The sequence below is a fragment of the Scophthalmus maximus genome, chromosome 11 (assembly GCF_022379125.1).
Source record: "Scophthalmus maximus strain ysfricsl-2021 chromosome 11, ASM2237912v1, whole genome shotgun sequence".
Lineage (NCBI taxonomy): Eukaryota > Metazoa > Chordata > Actinopteri > Pleuronectiformes > Scophthalmidae > Scophthalmus > Scophthalmus maximus.
Window position 1 is genome coordinate 22,215,339 of NC_061525.1, and position 24,662 is coordinate 22,240,000.

The following is a 24,662-nucleotide window of genomic DNA, read 5'->3' on the forward strand; positions in this document are numbered from 1 at the left end:
ATCTAAATCTTTAAAAAAAAAAAAGGGCTTGTGGGGTTATTGAGGCCAAAGTTCATCCCTTTGTTCAGACACGGGGAACATAATGACCAAGCAGTGATTATGTTGTTTCTTTGAGTAAATGAGCTCAAGGTGATTCAGTATGAAGATATAAAATCCTCTTAAGAGCAACTTCTTCCTGTTTTTCCCCTTTATTTTTTAATGATGTTTGTGTTTAAAAAAAATCGACTCATGTAGCTGTGACTCATCACAGGATTTACATCTGCAACACGAGATGTTTGTTTCCAAATTCTGAACAATCTCAATCTTTTTTATAACAAAGGGGCTTGTGGGGTTATTGAGGCCAAAGGTCATCCCTTTGGGAACATTTAGGAACAAGTAGCAATGTGTTTGAGTAAATGAGCTCAAGGTGATTCAGGATAAAGATATAAAATCATCGCATGGGGAACGTATTCCTGTTTTCCCCTTTATTTTTTAATGATGTTTGTGTCAAAAATCAACCCATGTACCTGTGACTCATCACAAGATTTACATCTGCAACACAAGATGTTTGTTTCCAATTCTGAACAATCTAAATCTTAGAAGAAAAACGACAAAGACAACAACTTCCCCCTTCCTTTCCCCTTTTTCACCTGTGGCGCAAACAAACACGTGCACTGACACGGTGCCGGACAGATGAGGGGAAGGGCATTGTTTCTCTTCATTTAAGAGAGGAAAAAAAATAACAACACTGCAGAGAACCCATGAAATGAAAGTGCGAGGCCACGAAACAACGCGAGGTCAACATCCTGACATGGGCGGACGGACGAGGGCCCTTTGGGAAGAGAGATGACAGAGGCCGCGAGGAGGAGAGTGAGTCACAGTCACATTTAGGGTTTCGTATTTACGCGTTGGACGAGGGCACCATACCCAAACGCCCAGGCAGAGAGGAAGAAGAAAAAAAGTAACCGCAAACATTCCACACCGGGTCTTAAAGAGACAGAGTGACGCTGTCATCGTTGGGTATTTGGGGAGTAAAGTGTTAACACATGGCGGAGGGGGGGGGGGCATGTGAGACAGTAGCCGGTAGGTGGCTGCAGCTCACACACTATGTTAGGTATAATGTGTGTGTGTGTGTGTGTGTGTGTGTGTGTGTGTGTGATGTTTTGTGAAACCAATAAAATGTCCGAAAATGTCAAAAGTAAAAGAAAAATCTTTAAAAAAATCACTTCATACAACGTTTTTATTCAAAGCAGAGTAAAGTTTTTTTATTATAAAAGTGAGTTGCTTTTCAGAAAACCAGTGCTAGAGGGCAGAGTTGAGCCGTGAAACAAGCGGCTGTGTGTGTGTGTGTGTGTGTGTGTGTGTGTGTGTGTGTGTGTGTGTGTGTGTGTGTGTGTGTGTGTGTGTGTGTGTGTGTGTGTGTGTGTGTGTGTGTGTGTGTGTGTGTGTGTGTCCTCTGCCAAGCATACACACACACACATATACCCTTGGGTACACCCATGCTTGAAAAACAACCTCTTACATTTAAAATTTCACTATTTTAATCATCACTGTTGGATCGTCCGGAGCTTTAACCGTGACGGAACTTTTAAAAAACTTTTTTTAATTTTTATTCCAGAGAATTCATACACTCGTTGAACATATGTCCCATTTGATGATAATTTCATCTTGTTTCCAACGTTTTGTTTTATTTTACTTTATTCTTTTACAACAGCATTGAACTTGCACATCCATTTTGTGCTGTGCTGTTGATATATACAGTATGTTCAACAAGTTTATGATTTCTTTACTCTCTTTTTTACTTCCTTTAATATACAGTTCTCCTCTACATCTATTACTTGACTGAATGTCATGGCTATAAATATAAACGCAAGAACCAAAGAACCAACAACAGACTTATTGTTCCCAACGAAGGCGCTTAGCAAAGAAGACAAAGCAGTTTTCTATATTCTAGCCCTTTGTTATTGACATGACTTGTATCCATGGTGACCACATATCCATAAAAAGTGTGTCCATTTTCAATTTTATTCTGTAGCGGTGACATTTTCCACGGCGAACAACCTCGTTCACCTTTTGTTGCCATTGTTCCGTGTTTGCGGCTGCAGCCGTATTTGTTATGCTTTTGTATACTGTACTTTCGATGTGGAACAAGACAATAAGTTTCATGTGAAGTCAGCCGACGTGGAGCTGTATTTTTGTCAAGTACCTTTGAGTGAAAATCCCCCGAAATAGAAAAAGAGTACATGCAAATATATATCCAAAATGGTTGGTTTTACAGCCTCGATGTCAAATTCAAATGTGACCAGGATTCCGTCATGTGCACTTTGGTCGTAACACAAACATGACATGAGGGTTCGGTAACCACAGCGTTGTGAGATGAAATACTGAAAAACATCTCTATACAGGCAGCGGAGTGGGTGAACGATGACGGGCCCAGACTGCATGTCGGGGGAGAAGGGGGGGGGGGGGAAAGAGACGAGAAAGAGAAAATGAGAGAATTGTGTAGGCGTGAGAGACGATGGCGGTGGTGTTGACAATTGGGCAGTTAGAGAGAGGGTGAAACTCGGGGAAGAGAAAGTGTGTTGGTGAGGGTGGGTGGGGGGGGGGGGGGGGGGGGCGTTATGGATAAGGGGCTTTTGAGAAGGAAAGAGAGGATGCAGAAAAGGAAATGAAATGTAAGTGGGGGAGGGGGAGGGGGGGGGGGTGCACAAAGAGAAACAACCTGTTTCCTCGCCGAAAATCCATGGCACAAATGTGGACTTTAACATCCTTAAACCATCAAACGGGCTCTAAAAATAACCTCCCGTTTCTGCACAGTAAGAGGGCGGCAGGGGGAGTGGGAGTGGGGGGGGGGGGGGGAGAATACCGGGGTCGACCGGCGGCTGCGAATGGGCCTCGAGACTGGGGGAGTGAAAAAGTTTGAGAGGGAAACAAAGAACCACCACCACCCCGGACCAGACAGCCGGCTGGTGAGAGATGGGCTTGACTTGCGAGGGGAGACAGAGATGGAGAGAGACGGAGGGGCGTGGGAGTCGGAGAGTGAGAGTGGAAGAGAGAGAAAACCTCAATCGAGGCTCACTTAACTCTTTGGTAAACACTTAAATAGTCTCCCTCTTGCCTCTGAATGCTGAATCGGCCGAGTGCAACGCTTACCGCATTCAATGCATTCATCCGACACTTATAGTTACGAGTTACATTGCAAAATTTCTCATACCACCATGTTACGACACCGTGTTTTTCTTACAGTAGCCCAAAATGGACAGAGAAAAAAAAACAAACTGGCCCCAGATACGACCTTTGGAAGGAGACGAGGGGGAGAATGGTATTTAGTGGGTTGTCATCTGCAACTTCACCACCAGATGTCACTAATGTTCTACACACTTGAAGCGTAGACTTTATATAAAAATGGACATAGTCACTTTTGGTCTGGAAAATAAAGCCAATGCGGAGGTGCCTGAAGCCTGCATTCTCTTGAACGACCAGCAGAGGGCGACTCCACTGATATACATCGGACAAGGGATGAAGTGTGATTGACAGCTGGTACCGTCCAATCGGTGCATGGTTACAGGTGGGCACCCGGTGGACGAGCTCTCCGTCGGACCCACCTCCCTCTCCTACATCTGAGTCCAGTAAAACCAAGATGGTGCCGGTCAAAATGCTAAAGCTAACTAGCTTGTTTTACCGATTGCACTATTTCATGTAATATGGAGGAATTGGCATCGTAAAATTCCTTTCGTTGACCAGGAACACTTCATACTAACGTTTAAATAAGTAACAGCATTAGCAGGTTTGTGTTGCGCTAACCCTCCTTGGCTATGTCGCTCATGAACAGACCAAGTTGCTACTAGCTTCATTGCTAAACAGCAAACTTGAGCTAGCATAATTACAATACTGTCTTTATAGTCAATGGAGTCACACACTATAGAACGTGTTACATAAACTGAAGATAACATTTAGTTATTTCCAAGGTAGATGTTTCATACATGGCTGTAAGTTACATTAGATGGGGAGTTGCTCGCAAGGGTACAATGTTAGTCTTGTAGCTAATGAAGAAAGTCCTCCTGCCTGGAAAGAAACATTTCCACGGTCAAGAAATTTAGCCAGATGATATACATAATAATAATAATAATAATAAATTTCATTTATAGAGCACTTTTAATTGTTAAAAGCAATCTCAAAGAGCATAGACGTGTAGCTATGTGAGATCAACTTAGACAGAAATCTGCTCAGAAAACTGGTGTTGGATGAATAGTGTGAAATAGTGTTTTATCACCAGAGCTCCATATTCGTTGGGCTTATTGCATCAGTGCAGTCTAGAGAAAGATAGTTAATCACCTATGTGGGTTATAAAACAAAGCATAAAAGACGGCTTCAAATACCTTCTGCTCCACCGGTCTGGTGGCAGAGGAGAGAAGCAGGAGCGGAACTATAAAGACCGTCTTTTCAACTCCGGCTTCTCAGGAGACAACACAGACTCGCAGTGAAAACCAGCCACTGACAGGCGGCTCCGTCTTCCCTCTCATCGCCCCCTGATAAGAACTCCTCTGCAGCCCGAGCCACACCTCGTCACCGGCCGGCTGAACTGAGCCAAGCCGACAGGCGCTGATGTTGTTATCAGTGCGAACACAACGGGGATGAAGTGGAAGCTAATGATGCCTCTGTCTCTCGCGACAAAGTGACCGGGGGAAGTGCTCAGGTCGGTCGGTCAGTCAGACTCACCTACGGGCCCTTTGACACCGCCCACATTTTTTATAAACTGTAGCAATCCTGAAACAGGCCCTGCGATATGTTGGCGGCCTTTCCAGGGTGTAACCCCGCCTCTCGCCCAATGACAGCTGGGACTGGCTCCACCCCCCTGCGCAACCCTTAAAAGGATAAAGTGGTGTAGATAATGGATGGAATCTTGAAACGAGTGTAGATAGATAGATGGATGGATAGATGGATGAATGATTTAGACATTTGACAAGTCAAGTACAAATGTTTTCAGTTTCCATATCATCCGACCGTGACGTCACCCGTTGGTTTGTGAGCTTTTGTCTTGAGGACTCGAGTTTTTGACCAGCGCCATCTTGCTGTTTTTTGCAACCAGACGTAGGATTGGAGGTGTGCGGTCTGACTCGGAGCTCGTCCACTGCGCCGCCCACCTACACCTGCAACCGTGCACCGGTCGGACGGTACCAGCTGTCAATCACGCTGTGTCTACGCTACGGTGCTTTATCGTCCCTTTTACTCTAAATTAGGCCAATGCTTACAAGTACAAAGACTTGAAAGTAGCGATTGCGACCACAAACTCCTCAGGAAAATGTTTACCGACATTATTAATCAAGGGACAGTCATTTTCCTCCTAGACATCTACAGAAACTTCTTTTTGAAGCCAGTGAGTCGCCCTCTGCTGGTCATTCCAGAGAATACAGGCGTCAGCCCCTTCCGCTTTAGCTAAATTTTACGGACCATGGCGACTACGTCCATTTCTCTATCCAGTCTATGGTTTAGCTGTCCCCCTGGGTGTCTTTGGGGGGCGTGCTAACGTCCATATGTCACATTTTCAATCTCGCACATTTGACTCGGCGATCATCACGTGTGAATGCGATGATGACTGCAGGAGAGCTGAGCACAGGTTCGGCTTAAAATGCGCCCGTTGCAGAGTTGAAATTCCAGTTAACGAGAATACCAGTGGGCTGAGGTCGGTTTCAACCATTCCGTCCGGACCATAGTAAGTGTCACTCGACGTCCCCGCGCTGACGCACTCGAGTCAGAAATGTCTCCCCTCGCTCGGCAAGTTTCTGTTTTCCTTGTTGCTCTCGACACTTTCTTTCCGTCTCTCCCTCCTTCTCCCCCCCATCTGTCTCACTCATTGCTTCCCCCCCCCCCTTCTCTCACTTCCCCTAATGAGAGCGTGTTTTACGCAGGCATTCAGAAAAAACCCTCCTCTGCTAATTACACGACAAGCATCTCGTTCTGGGACACTAATGATGAGGAATAGCGAGCTGGAGACGCCACTGGAGTGGTGGTACATGTAGTGTGTGTGTGTGTGTGTGTGTGTGTGTGTGTGTGTCGTGGGGGTCAAACTGGCCACTGGGTGGGGTGTGTGTGTGTGTGTGTGTGTGTGTGTGGGGAGTATTTTGGCGACAGGCCAGCAGCTTATCAACTGGGGCATGTTGGACTCAGCATCTCCGTCCCTCCCTCCCTCCCTCCCTGCCTTTTCCTTTCATCTTTCTACATTCATTTTTTTCTCTTCATTTTTTACAATTTCTTACAGAAGATCAGTGTCAGGGCGTCGTTTTTGCCAAATAACATTAACTTTAGATTCGATTAAACGCGGCGTCGGCTTTGAAAAGGACACTTGTTCTCGGAGCCCTTTGAAGGGAAAACATTGCAAATCCATGACCCGTTGTGTTGAGTTGCACTGGCTCTTTGCAGAACTCTTCAATGCTCGGCGTTGGGGTTCCGCAGCAGAATCGGTCCGTTGTGGTGCATATCGTCGATGAAACCTACACACACTTAGAGCTTAGAGAGAAACACACACACACACACACACACACACACACACACAACACACACACAGAGGAGAAAGAACACGGGAAGGGAAAGGGGAAAGAGAGAGAGAGAGAGCGACCTCGGCAGAAATCCAGCGACTCAGCATGCGATCTCGGCGGAACTCGCTCTGTCAAGGGGGGGCGCACACTCGAAACAGAAGATCGCTGTCCCGTACCCATCCCCTCGTGAAAAAAGAACCGCTTTGAGAAACACAAACCATCTGGAGGCCGCACTGCACAGTGCAACACACTCTCGACCCGTCGAATATCGAGGATGTTTGTCTGATTTACAGAGCCCATTTAGGAGTGTTTGGACAACTCGGCCGCGGGATCGCTTCTTTAATTAAAGATAATATCAAGAGCTAATATCGCCCCCCCCCCAAGACCTTTCTCCCCCCACCGCCACCACCACCTCACAGTCAACAGTGCAACAGAGTCACGGTTCTGTGGGCGAGAGTCTTAACCGCAAACACTCCTAAACAAGGCACAAAGGCTCCTCCGTGTTCCCTCTCCACGGTCACTCCTGTGCCCGTGGCAATGCAGGCACCAAGGGGCCCACCACCGCCGCGATGGCACACTGACACTGTCATCAAAATACCTCATCCTCACTGTCTTCATTAGACACTGGCGCTTTGAGTCTAAAAATATCAGGTGGCAGGGAATGAAACGGAGCGGGGCTCTTTTTCCGCGGCGGCAGAGAAGATTAGGGCCCCGCACTTCTCTCGCCGAGCGCCGTCGAGCTCGGAAACACAGAGAGAGGCCTCTGCGCCGCCCCCCCCCCCCCCCCACCCCCCAAAATAGATGTTCTTCTCATAAAAGGGCTCCTTCTTTGTAGTCCGCGTTACAGCAACAACATCTGCGGGGCAGTTTCTATGGGGGGAACAGAGTCGGGCAGGCTATCAAAGAGAGAGGCGATCTCCTGTGAGAAGCGGTGGGCGGAGGACTTCCATATTCTCTCTCTCTCTCTCTCTCTGTGTCCTTTTTTCTCTTCTTCCTCTCTCTTGCTCGTTCCCCCTCCGCTTCCCAAAAAAAATCCGTGGCAATCAGGACGATGCTAATAAAAGACCATTCATCTCACCTGTCAGTGCTATCTTTGGAAGATCCAAAAGGAGAAAATGAGACGAAAAAAGGATTCACAGGCGAGTCTGGAGGCGCGGGCGGAGACGGACGGACGGACGGACGGACGGCAGCATGTGTGGTTCGTTGAGTCGGGATGACAGAGATCCATCAGCGGCCCAGACGGAAGACAAAAAACATGAGAGCTGCAAGAGAACAGTCCCATACATCAGAACTAAACGTTTCATCCACGAGACGTTCACTTTTCTCTTTGCCGAAACATGTGGAATCAAAACATGCTTCAGCTCATTTCGGTCGGCCTTAAGGCCCAAATCATTCGTCCGTTTCAGTTCTTTTCTCAGGACGCGTTCACACCCAATTCTCCCCGCGAGTAGATTACGAACAAAGTCAATGCAAAGACGCGAACTCGACGCCAATTGCGCTTCAGCCGCTTGAGTTGAGATATTTGAACGCCGGCGCGCTCATGACGCGGTGGCCAATTAGCGTTGAGATCCTCCCTCGCTGTCACTGTCGTCAGGCGGCCTGTCGTCGTATCAGGAATGAAGGATGGCCTTTGTCGCTGTGTGTGGGCTCGGCAGAAAGCGAACGAGGAACGCTAGCTGGCTGGCTAGTTAGCCCCCAGCTTTTTTTGCCTTCAACAGGTCATGTTGACCTGCGTATGTTTGTACAGATGAGGTTTGTGGGAGGAAGTGGAAGGAAGAACGGGCAAATATCCGAGCAGAGCGTTTTGCATCTCGTCCGGGGGCGGGGGGGGGGCGCACCCTTAGAGATGTCCCAGTAAAATGGTCGCCTGGCGTTTTGAACCCAGCAGGTGAAGGTGTGATTGTCGCACCTGAACAGACGGTGAACATAACAACGCGACCCCTACGTGACTCCAGATACAGTATGTGCTGTATCTCTCAAGGCGGATAATGGACCCTGTCATGAGAACATTGTTTCAGGGGTTTTAAACTTTATACGGCCAACATTTTTCAAAACTCCTGATGGGTTTGTCATGTGCCACTAAAACACTCGTAAGCTATATGGAGGATTACTTGTTCAAGCATTAATTTAAAAGGTTTCATTCTGCACTTCATGGACTGGAAGTTTAATTCGGAGCTGATGTAGATGCGAGGAAACGCCGTAGGACTTCTCCAGGGAGAGTGGCCATAAACCCCTGCGGGTCTTTTGACTGATGGCTTTTACTGGTGGTGATGGCAGGGCGTTCACTATCTGTTTAATGTGAAACATGAGCACAGCGCACACTGTAGAAGGAGGCTCTGAGCGGCGGGAGGGGGAAAAATAGAGAAAGGTGGCACCATCACGTTGGAGGTGAAAGGCAAAAAGGGGGGCAGCGGGATGATGATGAGGATGGTGTCTTCATGCGGAGCAGAAGTGAATCGGAGGGGGCCTCGCCTTTGAACCGGTGAGCCAGCTAATTGAAACAGCATTGCCGGGGCACCGGCCCCTGAAAGATCTGGATCGCATTCGGCCTCGCTTTTATTCAATTTTGGTCCCATCGCAGGGGCGCGTCCCGTGCTCTTCTCTCCACATGGCAATAAGTCATACACCACCCCCCCACCCCAACCCAGTCGCCTTTTGCCCTCGACGTGTTGCCCATCTGTGTCCCCCGGGGGCCCCAGGGGTGGGGGGACGGACGGACGCTGAGGGATTCAGACGAGGGTCTTGAGAAAATGCAGGCTGCCTGCCACTGAGCCCCTTATGGTACTTCTTCACGCCTCTCACCTTGGACTTGACCCACCCCCCTCTCCCCCAAGCACTTCACTTAAACACACTCACACACACACACACCTCCTCACCCGGAGAGACTTTTAGGATTTACCGTTAAGAGCAGCGGCTGTCAGGAGGTTTGAACCGTGCACTTTCTAATTCAAACAAATGCTGCACCGTGGGGTCACAGAATTATCGTGGAGCCACAAGGTGTTTCGGATGACTCGCAAGTGTTGAGTGTTATAAGCCGAGAGAGCGAGAGAGACAAGAGTGAGTCTGTGTGTGTGTGTGTGTGTGTGTGTGTGTGTGTGTGTGTGTGTGTGTGTGTGTGTGTGTGTGTGTGTGTGTGTGTGTGTGTGTGTGTGTGTGTGTGTGTGTGTGTGTGTGTGTGTGTGTTCTATATGCTGTTGAGCAGCAATGCAGCAGAACGCTGGTGAGCCTTTCAGCATGGAAAATAAGCAAACGAATAAAGCGATAAATGAGCAAACAGATAAACCTCCACGCTCTCATATACCTGCACGGTTATCACCAACCTCCATCAGAGGATGTAGATCTTACTAGGAGGGAAGGGGAGGGGGGGTCTTCTCATTTCGCAGAAGAGTGGTCAACGTTCACGGCTTTAATCAGCGGCCCCCAACATGCACTCGGCTGTTTGTTGGGGTTCAGGAGAAAAAGAGGTGGTGGTGGTGGTGGTGGTTGGTGGGTGGGTGGAGATGATCTGATAGTCAGCGATATACCACAAATACATTCTCGAGCAGCCCGTGTGCTTCTCGGGTGCAACCTGGCAACTCCCGAGACGAACTGATCCGACAGCTCCCGTCCGCTCAGCCCGGTTTCAACACTACACAGAACCAGGAGACGTTTCAGATGTGACATTTAATTGACACGGATGCTCAATAAGGCCATTAATGAACCTCTATTTTATGTGGCACGTACATCTTATGTGTTTGCAGATGAGATGGCAGCATCAAAGGAACATCAGCTATTGTCGTTGTCATCACACCCGTCTCCTTGTGATTGTTTTTCCTCCCTCTTTTTCCTGCTATTTTTCCCCCCCCTGAGGAAAAACAAACTAGCAGACAAACAAACTCGACTCAAATTTAGCCTTTAAGAGAAAGAAGAAAAAAAGCTCCTTTGTGTCGACCACTACTCAACATATAAGGAGAGGAGTATACAGATCTGGTGGGAGTCTAATGACGAACGACACTGCTTTAATAATAATACCTCCATTGTTTGGACACTGTCACTGACATGATAATGTATAAATGCGAGATGTAAGAGAGAAAAGGAATCTTTTTTCTTGCCTCCCCCCACAACCAGAAAATCCACGACTGACCACTCACCACGAGTTTACACCTGCACTTTGGCTGCGCGTAAAACCGCGAGCGTGCGTAAAGTCCAGAGAGGCTGTAGCGCACGCACGGGAGGGGAGGAACAACAGGATTTGGAGAAGGATCACCGTGCGCGTGAGTGAGTGGAGGAGGGAGGGACTTAAAACGTGTGCATATTACACTATTCCTTCCTCTGCGGGACTCGCCGCGATCTGCAGGTACAGTGCTTCTCTCTCACACACACACACACACACAGCATCTCCCTGCAGACGGTCCAGCGCTCAGCTGTCACGCACACACACTCGGCTGCCCGCGGCCAGCGCCTTCCACACCGCACCGGGGCAACTTCTCACACCGCACCGCAGTCGGTAAGTGCAAAAGTTTCTGCATCCATTCGTTTTTGCAACAGAATGAGAAATGAGAGAAGCGACGGTCGGATTGAAAGGACGCGCGCAGGTCACCGGTGCTCCTCGGGGGGGGGAGGGGGGGAGGAAAGTGTTTGGCTTCAAAGTTTAAAGCTTTTCCCCGTCGGGAATTCTCACCGTTCGAATTGAGGTGCCCTTCATCTCTGCGACCTTTATGGCATCATTCAAATCGCATAAACCAAACAATATTCGCATGCACTCCTTTTGGGATATATGAACTTTTGCGCAATGTTTTTTTTTCCTCCAATTTCCTCCACTTTGTGGGCTTGAAACTGCCGGATAGAGCAACCAGAACATATATCACAGTCTGTATATGTGTCTATATATAGAAATGTTATGAATATGATCAATTCATATCCAAAAATGCATAATTAGGACTATTTACATGCTTACTCCTTTATATTTGCCAGTGATTTATTCTAATCAATGGTATTTTTAAGTTAAAGCCTGAGTCATTTGCATGATGGTTTGAATGACAGGGCTGATTTGCACAGTATCATTCAATCATGTTTTCTGAAACAAGAAAAGCATCTGACTCTTTTTTTTTATTTGGGAGAAGCTGGTGAACATCTGCGAGCATTGAGCAGCCGGTGCCATCTTCAGTCTGCCGGCAGCTGAAAATACTGAATATGCCACATTGCTTAACATATGAATGTGAGGAGGAAGACACTGCACTATTCCTCCTCCTCCTCCTCCTCCTCCTCCAGTGTAATCCTTTTCCAGCTCAGTCGCTCGCAGTCTCTCTCTCTTTCTGTTGATGCTGTCCCAAGTAAACAGTGTTAAGTGATAAGCAAAGTGTGTGGGAGGGGGGGGGGGGGGGAGGGAGGAAGCAGAGGAAGAGGAAGGAGGAGGAGGAGGAAGATGTGAGGCAGCTGAAAGGAGGAGGCAGTTTTGCATGATGAGGATAAGGAAGGGAGGGAGGGAGGGTGGAGTGATGGAAATATTAGATTGACGAGCCTCTGGATTGATTAATTTCGCCTCAGTCGAAATTATTTTTCACGCAAAAAGTATAAATAAAACTCCTGTAAGCCCCTAAACTTTCACTTTCCTCTTCGGCCGATGTTACAGGTTGCTTAAGAAACTCATCTCAAATTTCTCACACTCCCCCCTCCTCCTCTTCCCTCTTCCCTCCAACTCTTCTTCCCAGCTCTCACACACCTACATATACCCCCCCCCCCCCCCCCCCCCCCCCCCCCCCCTCCCCACACACAGACACAGTATATATACCACACACACACTTTCCACACACTAAGTGTAAACAGCGCCTGTGATAGATTGTCCGGCTCCACGCTGACTTTTTTTTTTTTTTTTTTTTGGTCTTGTTTGCATGTTGATCCCTTCAGCAGGCCAACCATCCCCGGCCGCCCCCCCCAGCTCCACCCGTCCACGGCGTCCCGCGATGAGTTACTACGTGGATCCAGTTTCTTCCTACCCGGCCCTTCACCCCTGTGACCGTCTGGGCGCGATGGTAAGACCTCGCTCGTAAATTACCCCTCCGTGTTCAAGGCATGGCTCATGCAGCTACCTACCACACAGCTGGGCAGGGGTGTGAGGGAAGGAGAGTGTGTGTGTGTGTGTGTGTGTGTGTGTGTGTGTGTGTGTGTGTGTGTGTGTGTGTGTGTGTGTGTGTGTGTGTGTGTGTGTGTGTGTGTGTGTGTGTGTGTGTGTGTGTGTGTGTGTGTGTGTGTGTGTGTGTGTGTGTGTGTGTGTGTGTGTGTGTGTGTGTGTGTGTGTGTGTGTGTGTTCAGCCACATGACAGTGCAGGAATGTGTGCAGGAGCATGTGTGTGCGGTTTGCAACTCTGGATTCCTTCACCTCGCGGACGCACAACACACTCTTCCATGTCCTACGCTCTTCCCGCCGAGTTGCGGGCGTCACTATCTGTACACGCTGTTCCCCTCTGCGATTTCGTCAAACGTGAGGACACCCCGAGCCGTTGTTGAACAAGACCATCTTCTACAGGGCTGCGAAATCGCCCTTTTGAACCCAAGCTTCTCCGTCTTGCACAACCGCGTCCGACGCCAACAAAAAGACGCACTTCTCTTTTCAGCAGGTCGCATTGTAGATATCCAGACCCCGTACACAGGCCTCCCAGCCTCGACACTAACCGATCGCATTGGAGTCAAACCGTAACGACTGAATAACTACTTCGCCTCTCTCGGACTCAGACGCCCGCTCAGCAACAGTCAACGCCGCCGCGGCTCCAAATGAGGGAGCAGGACGCGGAGTCAGGCGGCGGCGTAGCCGGGGAACATTGGGATTCCTGTCAGGAGAACATTCGAACGGGGTGAAGGCCAAGGAGGCGGGCGAAGAAACAAATGCCTCCATTTGTATGCAGAGCGCCGGCACATTAGGATAAGAGACGGAGGTTATATGCAAATGGCAACCCCACCCTGGCCCTGACAGACGACGCGGGAGGATGCAGCTCCCTGGCGTCCTAATTGGCTCAGGTGGCGGCGCCTGCCTTTGAAATTGAGACCACTGTATACCGGGCCAGACGCGGTCAAAGGGTCGAACCCGGGTCACCCCCGGGGGCTCTATTTACATGAATTATCAGCAGGAAAAAGCGGCGGAGGCCGGTGGTGTTCTTTTAAATCTGTCTTTGTGTTTACGATTCAGCCGGTGTCTTCTGGATGGGTGGAGAAGCAGAGGAACAAACGGACGCTTCCTATAGCTGCATGTTCATGTTGCAGCAGTTGAGAACATGAAGAAACGCCAGTGGGGCTGCCACCTCACTGCAAATTCGCGATCTCGATTTTCCCAGAGAAAACAAAACGCAAACGCAGGGGAGAAATTATAGAACAAGTGTGAGTGCGTGTCAAGCGCAATCACCGCGGAGCACTCTCCTCCGTACGCAGCTCGCTGCGCAATCAGCGCCGCGATGAATCAGTGCCGCGATGAATCGGCGCCGCTCCGCGTCACCGTCGGTGACACGCGTCAATGCTCACGTCTGTCATTTTTTCTATAATCAATAAAAAGCGACACGTAATGTACATGTCAGGGGCACTACTTTTTGTGTGTGTGTGTGTGTGTGTGTGTGTGTGTGTGTGTGTGTGTGTGTGTGTGTGTGTGTGTGTGTGAATAATCTTCTGGGGTTTCTCTGGGGATTGAGTTCGGACGCTCGACTGAAGAAGCAGGTGACTAACGATTATTTCCATCATCGATTAATCTGTGGATTATTTCCTCGATTAATCCATCAGTTGTTTGGTCCGTAAAATGTCATAAAGTGGGTGAAAAATGGCGATCGTGTTTGTTTTGTCCACATACAAAAAAGATATTCGGTTTACTGTCCCGGAGGAGCAAAGAAACCAGAAAATATTCACATTTAAGAAGCTGAAATCAGAGAATTTTGAGTTTCTTTCTTCTGGAAAAACCACGCGAACCGATTAATCGATTATCAAAAATAGTTGGTGATTAATTTAGTAGTCGATTACTAATCGGTTAACTGTTGCAGCTCTAATGTAATGCCCTGCATGAAGCCGATGACGGTGATTTCAGTTTTTTTCAACTCTTTCTTTTTCAACAGCATATTTTCCAATTTTTCGTCACAAAGGCGAAACTGCTTATTTGTCTAACAGCCGTCCAGGGAGGCCCAGCTCCCTCTAAGAACCACTAGGGGGCAGATATAATAAAACCCCCCTGACGATAACTGAATGAGTGTAAAACCATGAGCCACTATATGGTGCGTCACTCGTGATAGTTGTCGTTGTTTTTTTCACACACATGGAAAAACAAAGATTTGCCAAAAACACTTTTAAAATGACGGGTGCTGGAAATGTTAATGAGCACGAATCTGCCTCACTGACATTTGAATCTCAACGCCGACTGTAAAGGGTTGCGGCAGGAGGCACGGCATCAAAAACACCAACCTATTAGTGGTAGATGTAGACAGTCGAGATCTCGGTGCCGGCTGTCACATCTCTATTCAAATGTACTGTAATACGTTGATGTCCCACAGTTTGATCACCTCCGCCGAAGGAGGTCATGCGATTGGTTCGATTTATATATATATATATATATATAAAGTAGGTCAGATGGAAATGATGGGATGTAGATGGGGGATCGCTCAGCCTTGGCGGAGGTCTGTGTCTCTGACTGCTCTTTGTTATTGTTTGAAATATTAACTTCAGCAGCTTGTATACAGGCAATATTAATTATATTATACTTATTTCCCGCTGCAGCAGAGGTGTTCCTTTGTTGACTGAAGATACATCATTATTTAGTTCAAATTTTGGCATCAACCAACCCTGTTCACTGTCCGAATCACATTCCCAGTTTGAAGTCGTCCTACAGCCGAGCTGATCAGAGAGTGTCACGGTGTCGACGTTATCTCCGCTGTCGTCCAACTGTCTAATCCTTAAATCATCCGCGTGGCTCCCCCTTCCTGCCTGTCTTCTAGCTGTGCCGACTGGCCCTGATACGAGGTGGCAGCGGCAGCGGCGTCGCCATGCAAAGATTCCAAAGAGCCTCGTAAAAAAAAAAGGCGGCCTCCCCTGATCGCGATCTGGTCGAGTCGGCCATTCGTAGAGCTGGAGCTGGGAATACACTGATAACTACAAACAGGGGCCTGCTGCCTATCAGATCCACAGTCACTCCTGTCAGCTCTGTCTGTCAGTCACAGACATGTGACACGGAGCGAAGTTATATGATGCTGATGTTCCCGCCTTCGCGGCGTCTACGTTGGCGAGAGTAGATGTGGCTTCGCTGCAACGGAGACAAAAAGAGGAAATCGCAGCCTTTCGATTGGCCATGAACTCCGAAGGCAGATTACACGTTAGAGCCTGAACGTGGAGAGTACGTTGCTCCAGCACCAGCGGGGGAAACGCTTTATATCAAAATACAAAATAAATGTTTTACTTACAGGTGTAGCAGCCCACAAACTATACCCAGGGTTAAAGTGGTCTATAGTCCATTTTATACCCCGAAGTATAAAATGGACTATTTAAATTTCCAGAGTTTTATTCCCCATCATAATTCATATCTCTGGGCGACACCAGACTGTATCTCTCCTGTCCAGACTATGGCCCCCTTGTGTTATTCATGAATAAGGTAACTTGATTTAATATTAAGAAACAGATAAAATACAATTACAAGTTTAGAAATTGGAGAAAAATCTGATTTAAAATAGCCAATCTTGTTTTATACCCCGGTTATATTCTGTGCTAGTCCAGTTCGTACCCTGCGGGTATACAAAACAGGCCAGCCCACTTTAACCCCGGGTATAGTCTTGGGGGAGGGGGTATATTTTTTTGGGGGCTGTTGCACCTGATTTAACACGGTAATTGAATAAAAAAAAAAGAGGAGAAGCCCATTTGTTTAGTCAGGCTGATGCTTGTGAGAAAAGGGTCAAGTCCCTGTTCACATCAGTGTGGAACTGAACCGTCCAACAATATCTATTGAGGTTTATTTTGTTTGTTGTCAAAAGAAGGTTTTGATATGCTATAAATGGCCAAGTGGCTATCTACCCCCCCCCCTCTCCACTATCTCCTCTATCCACATGGGATTTCATATCCCCCCTCCACCACTCGGCTCCCCTGTCAAGTGCTGACTTCAGACCCCCCCCCCCCCCCCCCCCCCCCCCCCTTCTTGGTGCGACCTCTTACGTGAACGGGTTCTGAGATAAGCAGCATGAAACAACAACGTCGAAGATAAACTGTATGAGTCAAATTTAGCCGCGAGGGTTATCTGCGAGGGAACGCAATGACTAAGGGGAAAAAAACACCCAAAAAACGTTTCGGAATCCGAGGTTGCACCGTCAGCCACCGACTACAGTCTGATCAGCTGTTTTCAGATTAAGCTCTTCGCTACATCCCCAGGCACAGAAATAAAGTATTTTTTATTAGTTAACAAATAAAGCTCTGGCTAGGAATATCTTTGAAATGGAAAAGACAAATTGAATTGACTTTGGGAAGGGAAAAAACAGTGGTAGGTTGCACCCACGGGTGTAGCCGGGGGGGGGGGGGGGGGGGGGGGGGGGGGCTGCAGATAACCCAGGGCCCAAGGTTTTTTTTTGTTTATAATTAGTGTTTTCCAAGTAATTATTGTCACTAATAACGAACTGTGTATTTCAAAAAATTGTGGAGGTTCCCCCCCCTTTACAAAAGGTGCAAAAATGGTTTATCACGACTCAGCATGACAATCTGTCAGCTAATCTACTGACCGGTGACTGCGTAATGTCGTCTCTCAAACTCCTACTGCGACAGCTAGCTTAGCAGCTACCTAGCTGAGATCGACCCAGCTGCTATTGCTAGCCAGCTAGCTATCGGTGACTTTTACTTCGAGTTAGCTGGCTAGTTACTATTAGAACACACAGTATCATAAGTGAATCAGCATCATAGCTGCGGGGGGCCCCACAGGGACGGCTTATGTATAGGGCACCAGAATTTGGTGCTGCACCCCTGGTCGCACCGCCCCTCCAATGGTTCAAGTGCCATTAACCCTGTTCTTTGGAATTCAACCCTTTGGAGTAATTGAATTTATAGCTTGAACAAAATGTATGTGTACATTCCATGCTGCTCCGAATTTTCTCACACTGTGTGTCGTTTGTGTCCAGAGGCACGGTGGCGGCGTGGCAGCAGTGGGGCCCCACGGCCAGCTCCCGGGTGTGGTTCACCCTCAGCAGCAGTACTACCCGTCGCAGCCCCTCTACCCCCAGGACATCCCCCCGCAGGAGGTGCCCAACGGACACGACGCGTGTCCCACAGGTGAGAAACACACACTCGCACATCGAACGAGCTTACAAGGCCAAAGAAGAAGGGGCTTTTTGTCACTTGATTTTTGATGATAATAACAATTACTGAGTAGCTATACTTCTGCGTAATAACCCATCGTCTGTTCAGTCCCGCGATCGAAAATGGTCGAGGGTTAATTGTGGATTTAACAGCTCAGGGCAAACAAAAGAACTTTGGAACAGGCCGGTCAGTCATGTGACGTCCATGTCTGCCATCTTGACACACACATTTAAACTCCCTAATCTAGTTTTCTAGAACAGACACACACACGCGCACACACACACACACACACACACACGCACACGCACGGTCTGAACTTGGCCCTATGTTCTGCGTCGGCTGCGTGAGGGATGTTGGTGATGCTGACCCCGAGGGCAATGCCTTTTCCAGATACCCCCCCCCCCCCCCCCCCCCCGCTCGCTTGTTCACTCTCTTTTTCTTCCTCTTTGTCTCTTTGCACCAAACGTCCTGCACATTCCTGCTTCCAATCCCTCCTTTCTCCAATTTTTTTTCTTCTTCTTGTCCTTCTAATGAGTTTTATTTTAAACTGGAACATTCCTTCCAGTGCGTTTGCCTGCGCTTGACTCCGGCACCCCGCGCTCGTTCCACAAAAAGTGATTGATGCCGGCGGACTGGGACGCACGCCACGGGGATAACAGGGCGGGGGGGGGGGGGGGGGCACAGGGCTTCCTTCCGTCACCTCCCTGAGCTGGATGCAGGGGGCAAGACATGGCGGGGGCAAAGGGCGGCCATCTTTTTCCCAAGCCTCTGGTTTTTAGTCCCTGGAGAGTGGAGAGGTGCATGTGTGCGTGTGCGTGTGCGTGTGTGTGTGTGTGTGTGTGTGTGTGTGAGGGGAGGCAGGATTTGATGGGATTTGCTGATGTTTGTTGCCAGAGACACACACACTCCTTCGCAGCCCCTCTCTTCATCGCTCCCATTGCTTAAACCGTTGACATAAACATTGCTGGGTGGAAAAAAATGACCGGGCGTTGACCTCCCCCCCCCCCCCCCCCCCCCCTCCATTTTCTTATCCTCCTCCTAAACGCTACACTGTGCAGACCACAGGTCGAGGAGCGCTGTGCTTCGAGCCACCTGGAGATGTTTGTTAGAGTCATTCAGCTCTTTTATATATGAGGTTTTTGGGTTTTTTTTGCACCAGCAGCATATCGTCGTTATGAGTCTTGGCTAACCTCAGTCACCCCTGACACAGTCTCTTCACCCTGCAGCCGTTTGCTTTGACTCATTTCTCTCCAACAGCAAAAAAAACAAACCACGTACGCTCTCGCCCCTCTTTGAATATTCTCCACCTGAAATTTCATTTGTGTTTAATTTGCGCACGGAAATAAAAAAGCCAAAGTGATTCGTCACAAACTTCCCCGCTTTGTAGTGACATGTGCGCACCATTATCATTGAGGTTGAGCCAGTTTTTAAATCTTTCGACTTTGCTTTTGGGCTCATTAACTTGGAAATCAATCCTTAAAGATTTGCAGGGATTCGATTAGAACGTAGCCACTTCACTCATCGTCGGGTAGCAGATTTTTTCGTATGAAGTACGTTCTTCAAGTTTTATTCTGTTCAGTGTTCAGTGAAACCAGACTGACGTTGGAATAAATCGTCCTTTTCCAACCGGCGAAGGGGTCACAAGGTGATGACTGAACAAAAGTGCAAGTCCATAGTTGACCATCTTATAGGTTTTTTACAGCTGAACACGATTCCTCTTTCCTTTTTTTTTCCTTTTTTTGGAGAAAGGCTTGGTTTGTTGTTAAAACTTAAAAAATGCACTATAGTGTGAGAAAGACGGAGCACAGATTTGAGGCGGGGACTTTGGACGTTGGACGTTAAAGGAACCATCATCGCATGTTTTGGCCCAGAGCCCGATGTCACACACACGTCTTTCTGACAACAGCCATGCCACGGCGATGTTTACACTATCGCTGCAGCTCGGCTCTTCGCTATCCACTCACACACTGCTGTAAACTCCCAGCTGTGGAAATCCACGTGTGTGTGTGTGTGTGTGTGTGTGTGTGTGCGTGGGAAAAAAAAGAATGAGTGTGTGAGTGTGTAATTCTGTGCAATCTCATTGACATCCAGGCGTAGATATCACACACACACACACACACACACACACACACACACACTCCGGCAACATCCTGCAGTGATGCACACTCCACATATTCATTCATTAAATTCACACCCTGCACTCTGCTGTGTATTGTATTACAGCATCCTCCCATTCACACACACACACACACACACACACACACACACACTGGGTTCACTGTACATTTAAACGTGCACTCCCCATTCGGTGCACGCCAGACACAGCTGTGATCCGGCACTCAGGGACCATTGGCCTGTGTTTTATTTGATGTGATTTGACAGCTGGACAGTTTGGAGGAGGGGGGAGCGGGTTGGGGGGGGGGGGGGGGGGGGGGGGGGGGGGGGGAGCAAAGGGGAGTGGGCGGAATTACAGTTTTTTCGGGAGGAGAGTGGACCGATAAAGGAGAGGGATAAGTCACAGGACTCGCGCTGGCGTTGATGGGAGAAGAGGAGGGGAGGCGAGGGGAGGGGAGGGGGAGGAGGATCCGAGATGTGGAGTCTTTCGGAGGGGCACGTCCTCACGGGCGCAGGCCCATTTTTTATTTTTTCTAAAAGTAAACAGGCGGCCTGCGGGGGTCCGGGGGGTTATGGGAAAGGAGGAAACCGTGATGCTAATCAGGCCGGCGCACACTTCCCCCCTCCGACAATAAAACAAAACATAAGTTGGAAAACACGGAAAAGCCACAGACAAACTGCTGGGGGGGGGGGGGATGGGCCGTGGTCCTAGATCTGAACTGAGGCCGCGTGACGACAGTCCTGAGGTGTCGGTCGGCAAACAGAGGAAGGGGCAGAAACGTGTCGCTGTGTCCGCGTGTTTACTGTACGTTTGTGTTGAAGGTGTTTGCAGCAGCTTTTAAGAAATTAAAAAAGCGATTCTTAAAAGGGCGAGTTTCCACACGAGACGTCCGAGGAGTTGGTTGCGTCATGAAGCCGGAATCGGTTTTCAGCCCAGAGTCCCTCTGGAATTTTTTCAGACTTTTTTCAGAATAATTCCTGTTGGAGATATAATAATTTGTTTTGGTTTTCATAAGCCATTCATTTGTTTATTTTATCCAAATGAATCCTGTTGACCCCCCAAGAAATGTCCCTCACTAACAGCCACTACTAGGCTACTTGAGGGATGACCCCCCCCCACACACACACTTCCTGTTAGCATTTGGTAAGTGTTTTTTTTTCTTTTCAAACATCTCTTTTATTTCTAGAAAGAGTGTGTTGTAGTCAGTTCCTCTGGTGACTAATTCCCCCCCTTCAATTGGAGAACACGCAGTTCTGAAATAAAACTGCAATCGCCGCCTGACGGGAGATGATGCAACGGATTACAGCTCGTCAGGAAAGGTGGCGCTCTAGATGAATCCTGGGAGAGACCTCCCATTGTTTCGGGGGCGTTCTGTGCCGTGGCGGCGCTTGGCAATATTCGCATCACCGTCGAACACAATGAGTGTACACGGGCGGCAGCGAAGAGTGGCTTCTCGCCGGGGGACTCCTTTTTTTAAAAGGACATCCGTGTAGTCGTGATTCATGACAACGTTTCACAAAATACAGCGATGGCGGGCGGGCCGTCGCCTTTTCGGAGAGAGCGCCGCTCCTTGTGAATTGTGCCAGTCACTCACTCACTCATGATGATGATGTGCACCTTTTATTCACTCAACGAGAGATGAATTAAAACTGCAGCGAAGCAAGAGCGGTGTGTGTGTGTGTGTGTGCGTGTGTGTGCGTGTGTGTGTGTGTGTGTGTGTGTGCACGTTCTCCCTTTGGCTGTGGGGACTAGCAGAGCTTTATGGGAAAGTGCGGTGGTAACGAGAGGGGAGGGAGGGAGGGAGGGCAAGACGAGGAGAGGGGAGGTTTGGGAAGGCAGAAAGTCTTGGAGGAGAGGGGAGGGGAGGGGAGGTGTGGGGTGGGGGTGGGGTGGGGATAATTGAATTATCTGCACAATGGAGTGATGGGGGGCACGTGGTGCCACTAATGGAGGGAGAGATGTCCTTTTTAGCGGAGCTAATTGTTCAGAAAAGAGCTGAGCCTTTGTTCGGGGAGGCCCTGCTACTTAGTAGCGCGCGCACACGCGCGCACACACACACACACACACACACACACACACACACACACACACACACACACACACACACACTCACACACACACTCTCTCTCTCTCTCAGAAGAGACAATGTGGAATGTGAGGCACAAGCCCACGAGAGAGATGTACATAAGAGGTACATAAGCACAGTGCGCGTGCACGCACGCACACACACTCACACACACGCCGGGGGCTGGGGGGTTACACTGCTCCCTGTCCCAGCCGGCCCCTCTGATCTCAGCAGGAGTGCATCCAGCCCTGTGGCACCTTTCAGACGGCATCCACCGCCAGATAGAGACGCGACTGGGCCACTAGACAGAGGCCACAAGGACCCCACTGTTTTACAGTTCCGCTGTCTGCGCCGCGCGCGTGCGTGCGCGCGTGCGTGCGTGCGTGCGTGCGTGTCCGTCACCCCTCTGCGTGTCCGCTTTGAGTGCCCTGTAAATGAGTGACTGATTGATTACATGCTAAATGCTGTCCATTCACGCGACATACCAAACCCGTCAGGCCTCGTCCATCGCCTCAGATGGTTTGTTTCTTTTTACAGTTTGATCACTTCTGATTGTAGTTTAAAAAAAATAAAGTGTACTAAATAAACACTTAAAGCAACATCGGACCCCTTTGTGACTCGTTTTGCTGTGCGGGGGGGGGGGGGGGCGGACATCAAAGACAAATAAGCCCTTTGACAGCTGAACGGATCGAATCCGAATCGAAATGATGTAAACTTTCAGTTGAACTCTGTGGAGAAAGTAGCAGGTGCAACGGTTTCGTGTGAGGATCACAGACGGGCACGCGACACAGATGTGCCACCAAGAGAGAGAGAGAGAGAGAGAGGCAGCGGCGGCGGTATGGAGACTGCGACGCAAATGAGTGGAGGCGGCTAACTGTCAAAACCATGGCAACAGCGTTTGCCAGGTGAAGAGAAGGAGGAGAGAGAGAGACACAGAAACCAAAAGTTGTTTGATGCGTGTCCTCGAGCAAACTGGTTCATACGTCAGGTTTATGACACGACGAGCAACTTGTCTCCGAAGGAAATTGTACATAAACTCCGACTGACGGGGAGCTCTCTTACGAAGACGAAGAAGTGTTGTGGAGACTGTTTCTCTGCGTCGTTGTCTCCGGGGTCACGCGAGGCTCCGAGGGGCAAATCCAATTGCCGTCGCTCGGAGGACAAAGAAACAGGGATTTTAAAGTGGCGTCGCTTTTTTTCTCCGTTGTTGCCCAGGACATTTTTTTTTCTTCTTTTTTTTTTCCAATTTACCAAAAGCCAGATTTTATTACATTCGTTTCAACTCACACACACACACACACACACACACACACACACACACTTTGTGAAATTCATGCTTTCTGATGCAGACAATGAAACAGTTTACGGCGACGCCGGCGCAGATATTAGTCAGCAACACCATTAAAACCTCTAATGATCCCCCCTCCCCAGGCTCAAAGGGACCCCCCGGGGCGGGGGTCAGTCCTTTTTAAGAACAGGAACGAGGGAGTTCATTACGGAGAAAGACAAAGAGATCCAGTCAGAGAGAGAGTGAGCGACTGACTGGAGGAGATGTGAGAGGTACCGTCCACCCCTCCCCACTCCTATTCTTCTCCTCTATCACCCCCCCCCCACAGTACTTTCCCCCCGGTGAGGCAGCTCATCTCTCTCACCGCAGAACCCACCACCACCAGCACCATCATCATCATCATCATCATCATCCAGCAGCAGCAGCACTCTTCCCAGACGAGGGCTCCTATCAGGGCCAGTGAAACCCGATCCGGGGGGGGGGGGGTGCTGCTAATGGAGCCAGTGAAGTACCACCGGTTTCAAAAGAAATCCATGCGTGATCAATATCCCTGGCTCCGCGTGCAAGCCTCCATCCAGATCATCCCATTCAGGACATCCACACACAGAGTACAGTACGCGCAGCATCTTTCACGTTGAGATGACTCACTCCTGAGGAGGTTTGGACGTACTCATGAAGTCCAGACCACTTTTTTTCTTGCTAGTTAAAAAAAACCAAACGTCAATATTTGACACTTATAATTTGTTCTTGTTGTTTCTGCTGCCGCGGTGGGAGGTGTCGTCGTCGTCCCCCGTCCCCCCCCCCCCCCCGATGCCAGTGGGCCTCATACACACTGTGGCCTAAAAAAAATGTAAATAAAAGCCCAATCATTCTCTCGCCCTCGAACTCGTCTTTGTCGTGTTCCAGCGGGCAGAGCACGACCATTGATTCGATTTTCCGGTGAGGCATGGTCATTGTTCCTGATTATTGTCAGATAAGGAAGAGGAAAAAAATAGATTCAGTGCACACACAGGCTCTTTATTTCACGAACTCGCTGCGTGCGTGGTCTCGCCGGCGACCCGGTCGGATTGCAGACAAGTCGACTCGTTGAGACGTCGCGCGCCCGTCACGTCCTTGGTGTAACTGTGTACACTCTGATACTGATGGAGCCGATGGGGCCGTCGAGAAAGAAAAAGAAATGTGGTTGCGTTTTGGCTCTTTTATTGATCGGTACGAGGTGAACAGGAAATACTCGGAGGTGTTTATGAGGCTGAGTTACAAGTTACGAGGAGGCCTGGACTCGTGGAGCCTCTGAGTTAACGCTTCTTCTTCTTCTTCTTCTTCTTCTTCTTCTTCTTCTTCTTCTTCATCCATTCTGCTATTTTAAGATCTAAAAACCATCCTCAGAGACGTATCGTTACTTGT

The 24,662-nt window shown here is 48.9% G+C and overlaps 1 protein-coding gene across 6 annotated transcripts in view; it reads left to right on the forward strand.

Annotated features, from left to right (window-relative positions):
• Positions 1-24,662, forward strand: part of ets1 (v-ets avian erythroblastosis virus E26 oncogene homolog 1) — an 83,664-nt gene that overhangs the window by 32,280 nt on the left and 26,722 nt on the right. For 2 of the 6 annotated variants that reach the window (XM_047335831.1, XM_047335827.1), the window contains exons 1-3: positions 10,858-11,001; positions 12,402-12,526; positions 17,612-17,762. In XM_047335831.1, the coding sequence (XP_047191787.1) occupies positions 12,458-12,526; positions 17,612-17,762 (220 nt within the window). In that variant the 5' untranslated portion in view covers positions 10,858-11,001; positions 12,402-12,457. The other 4 variants (XM_047335828.1, XM_047335830.1, XM_047335829.1 and 1 more) reach the window with 4 other exon arrangements.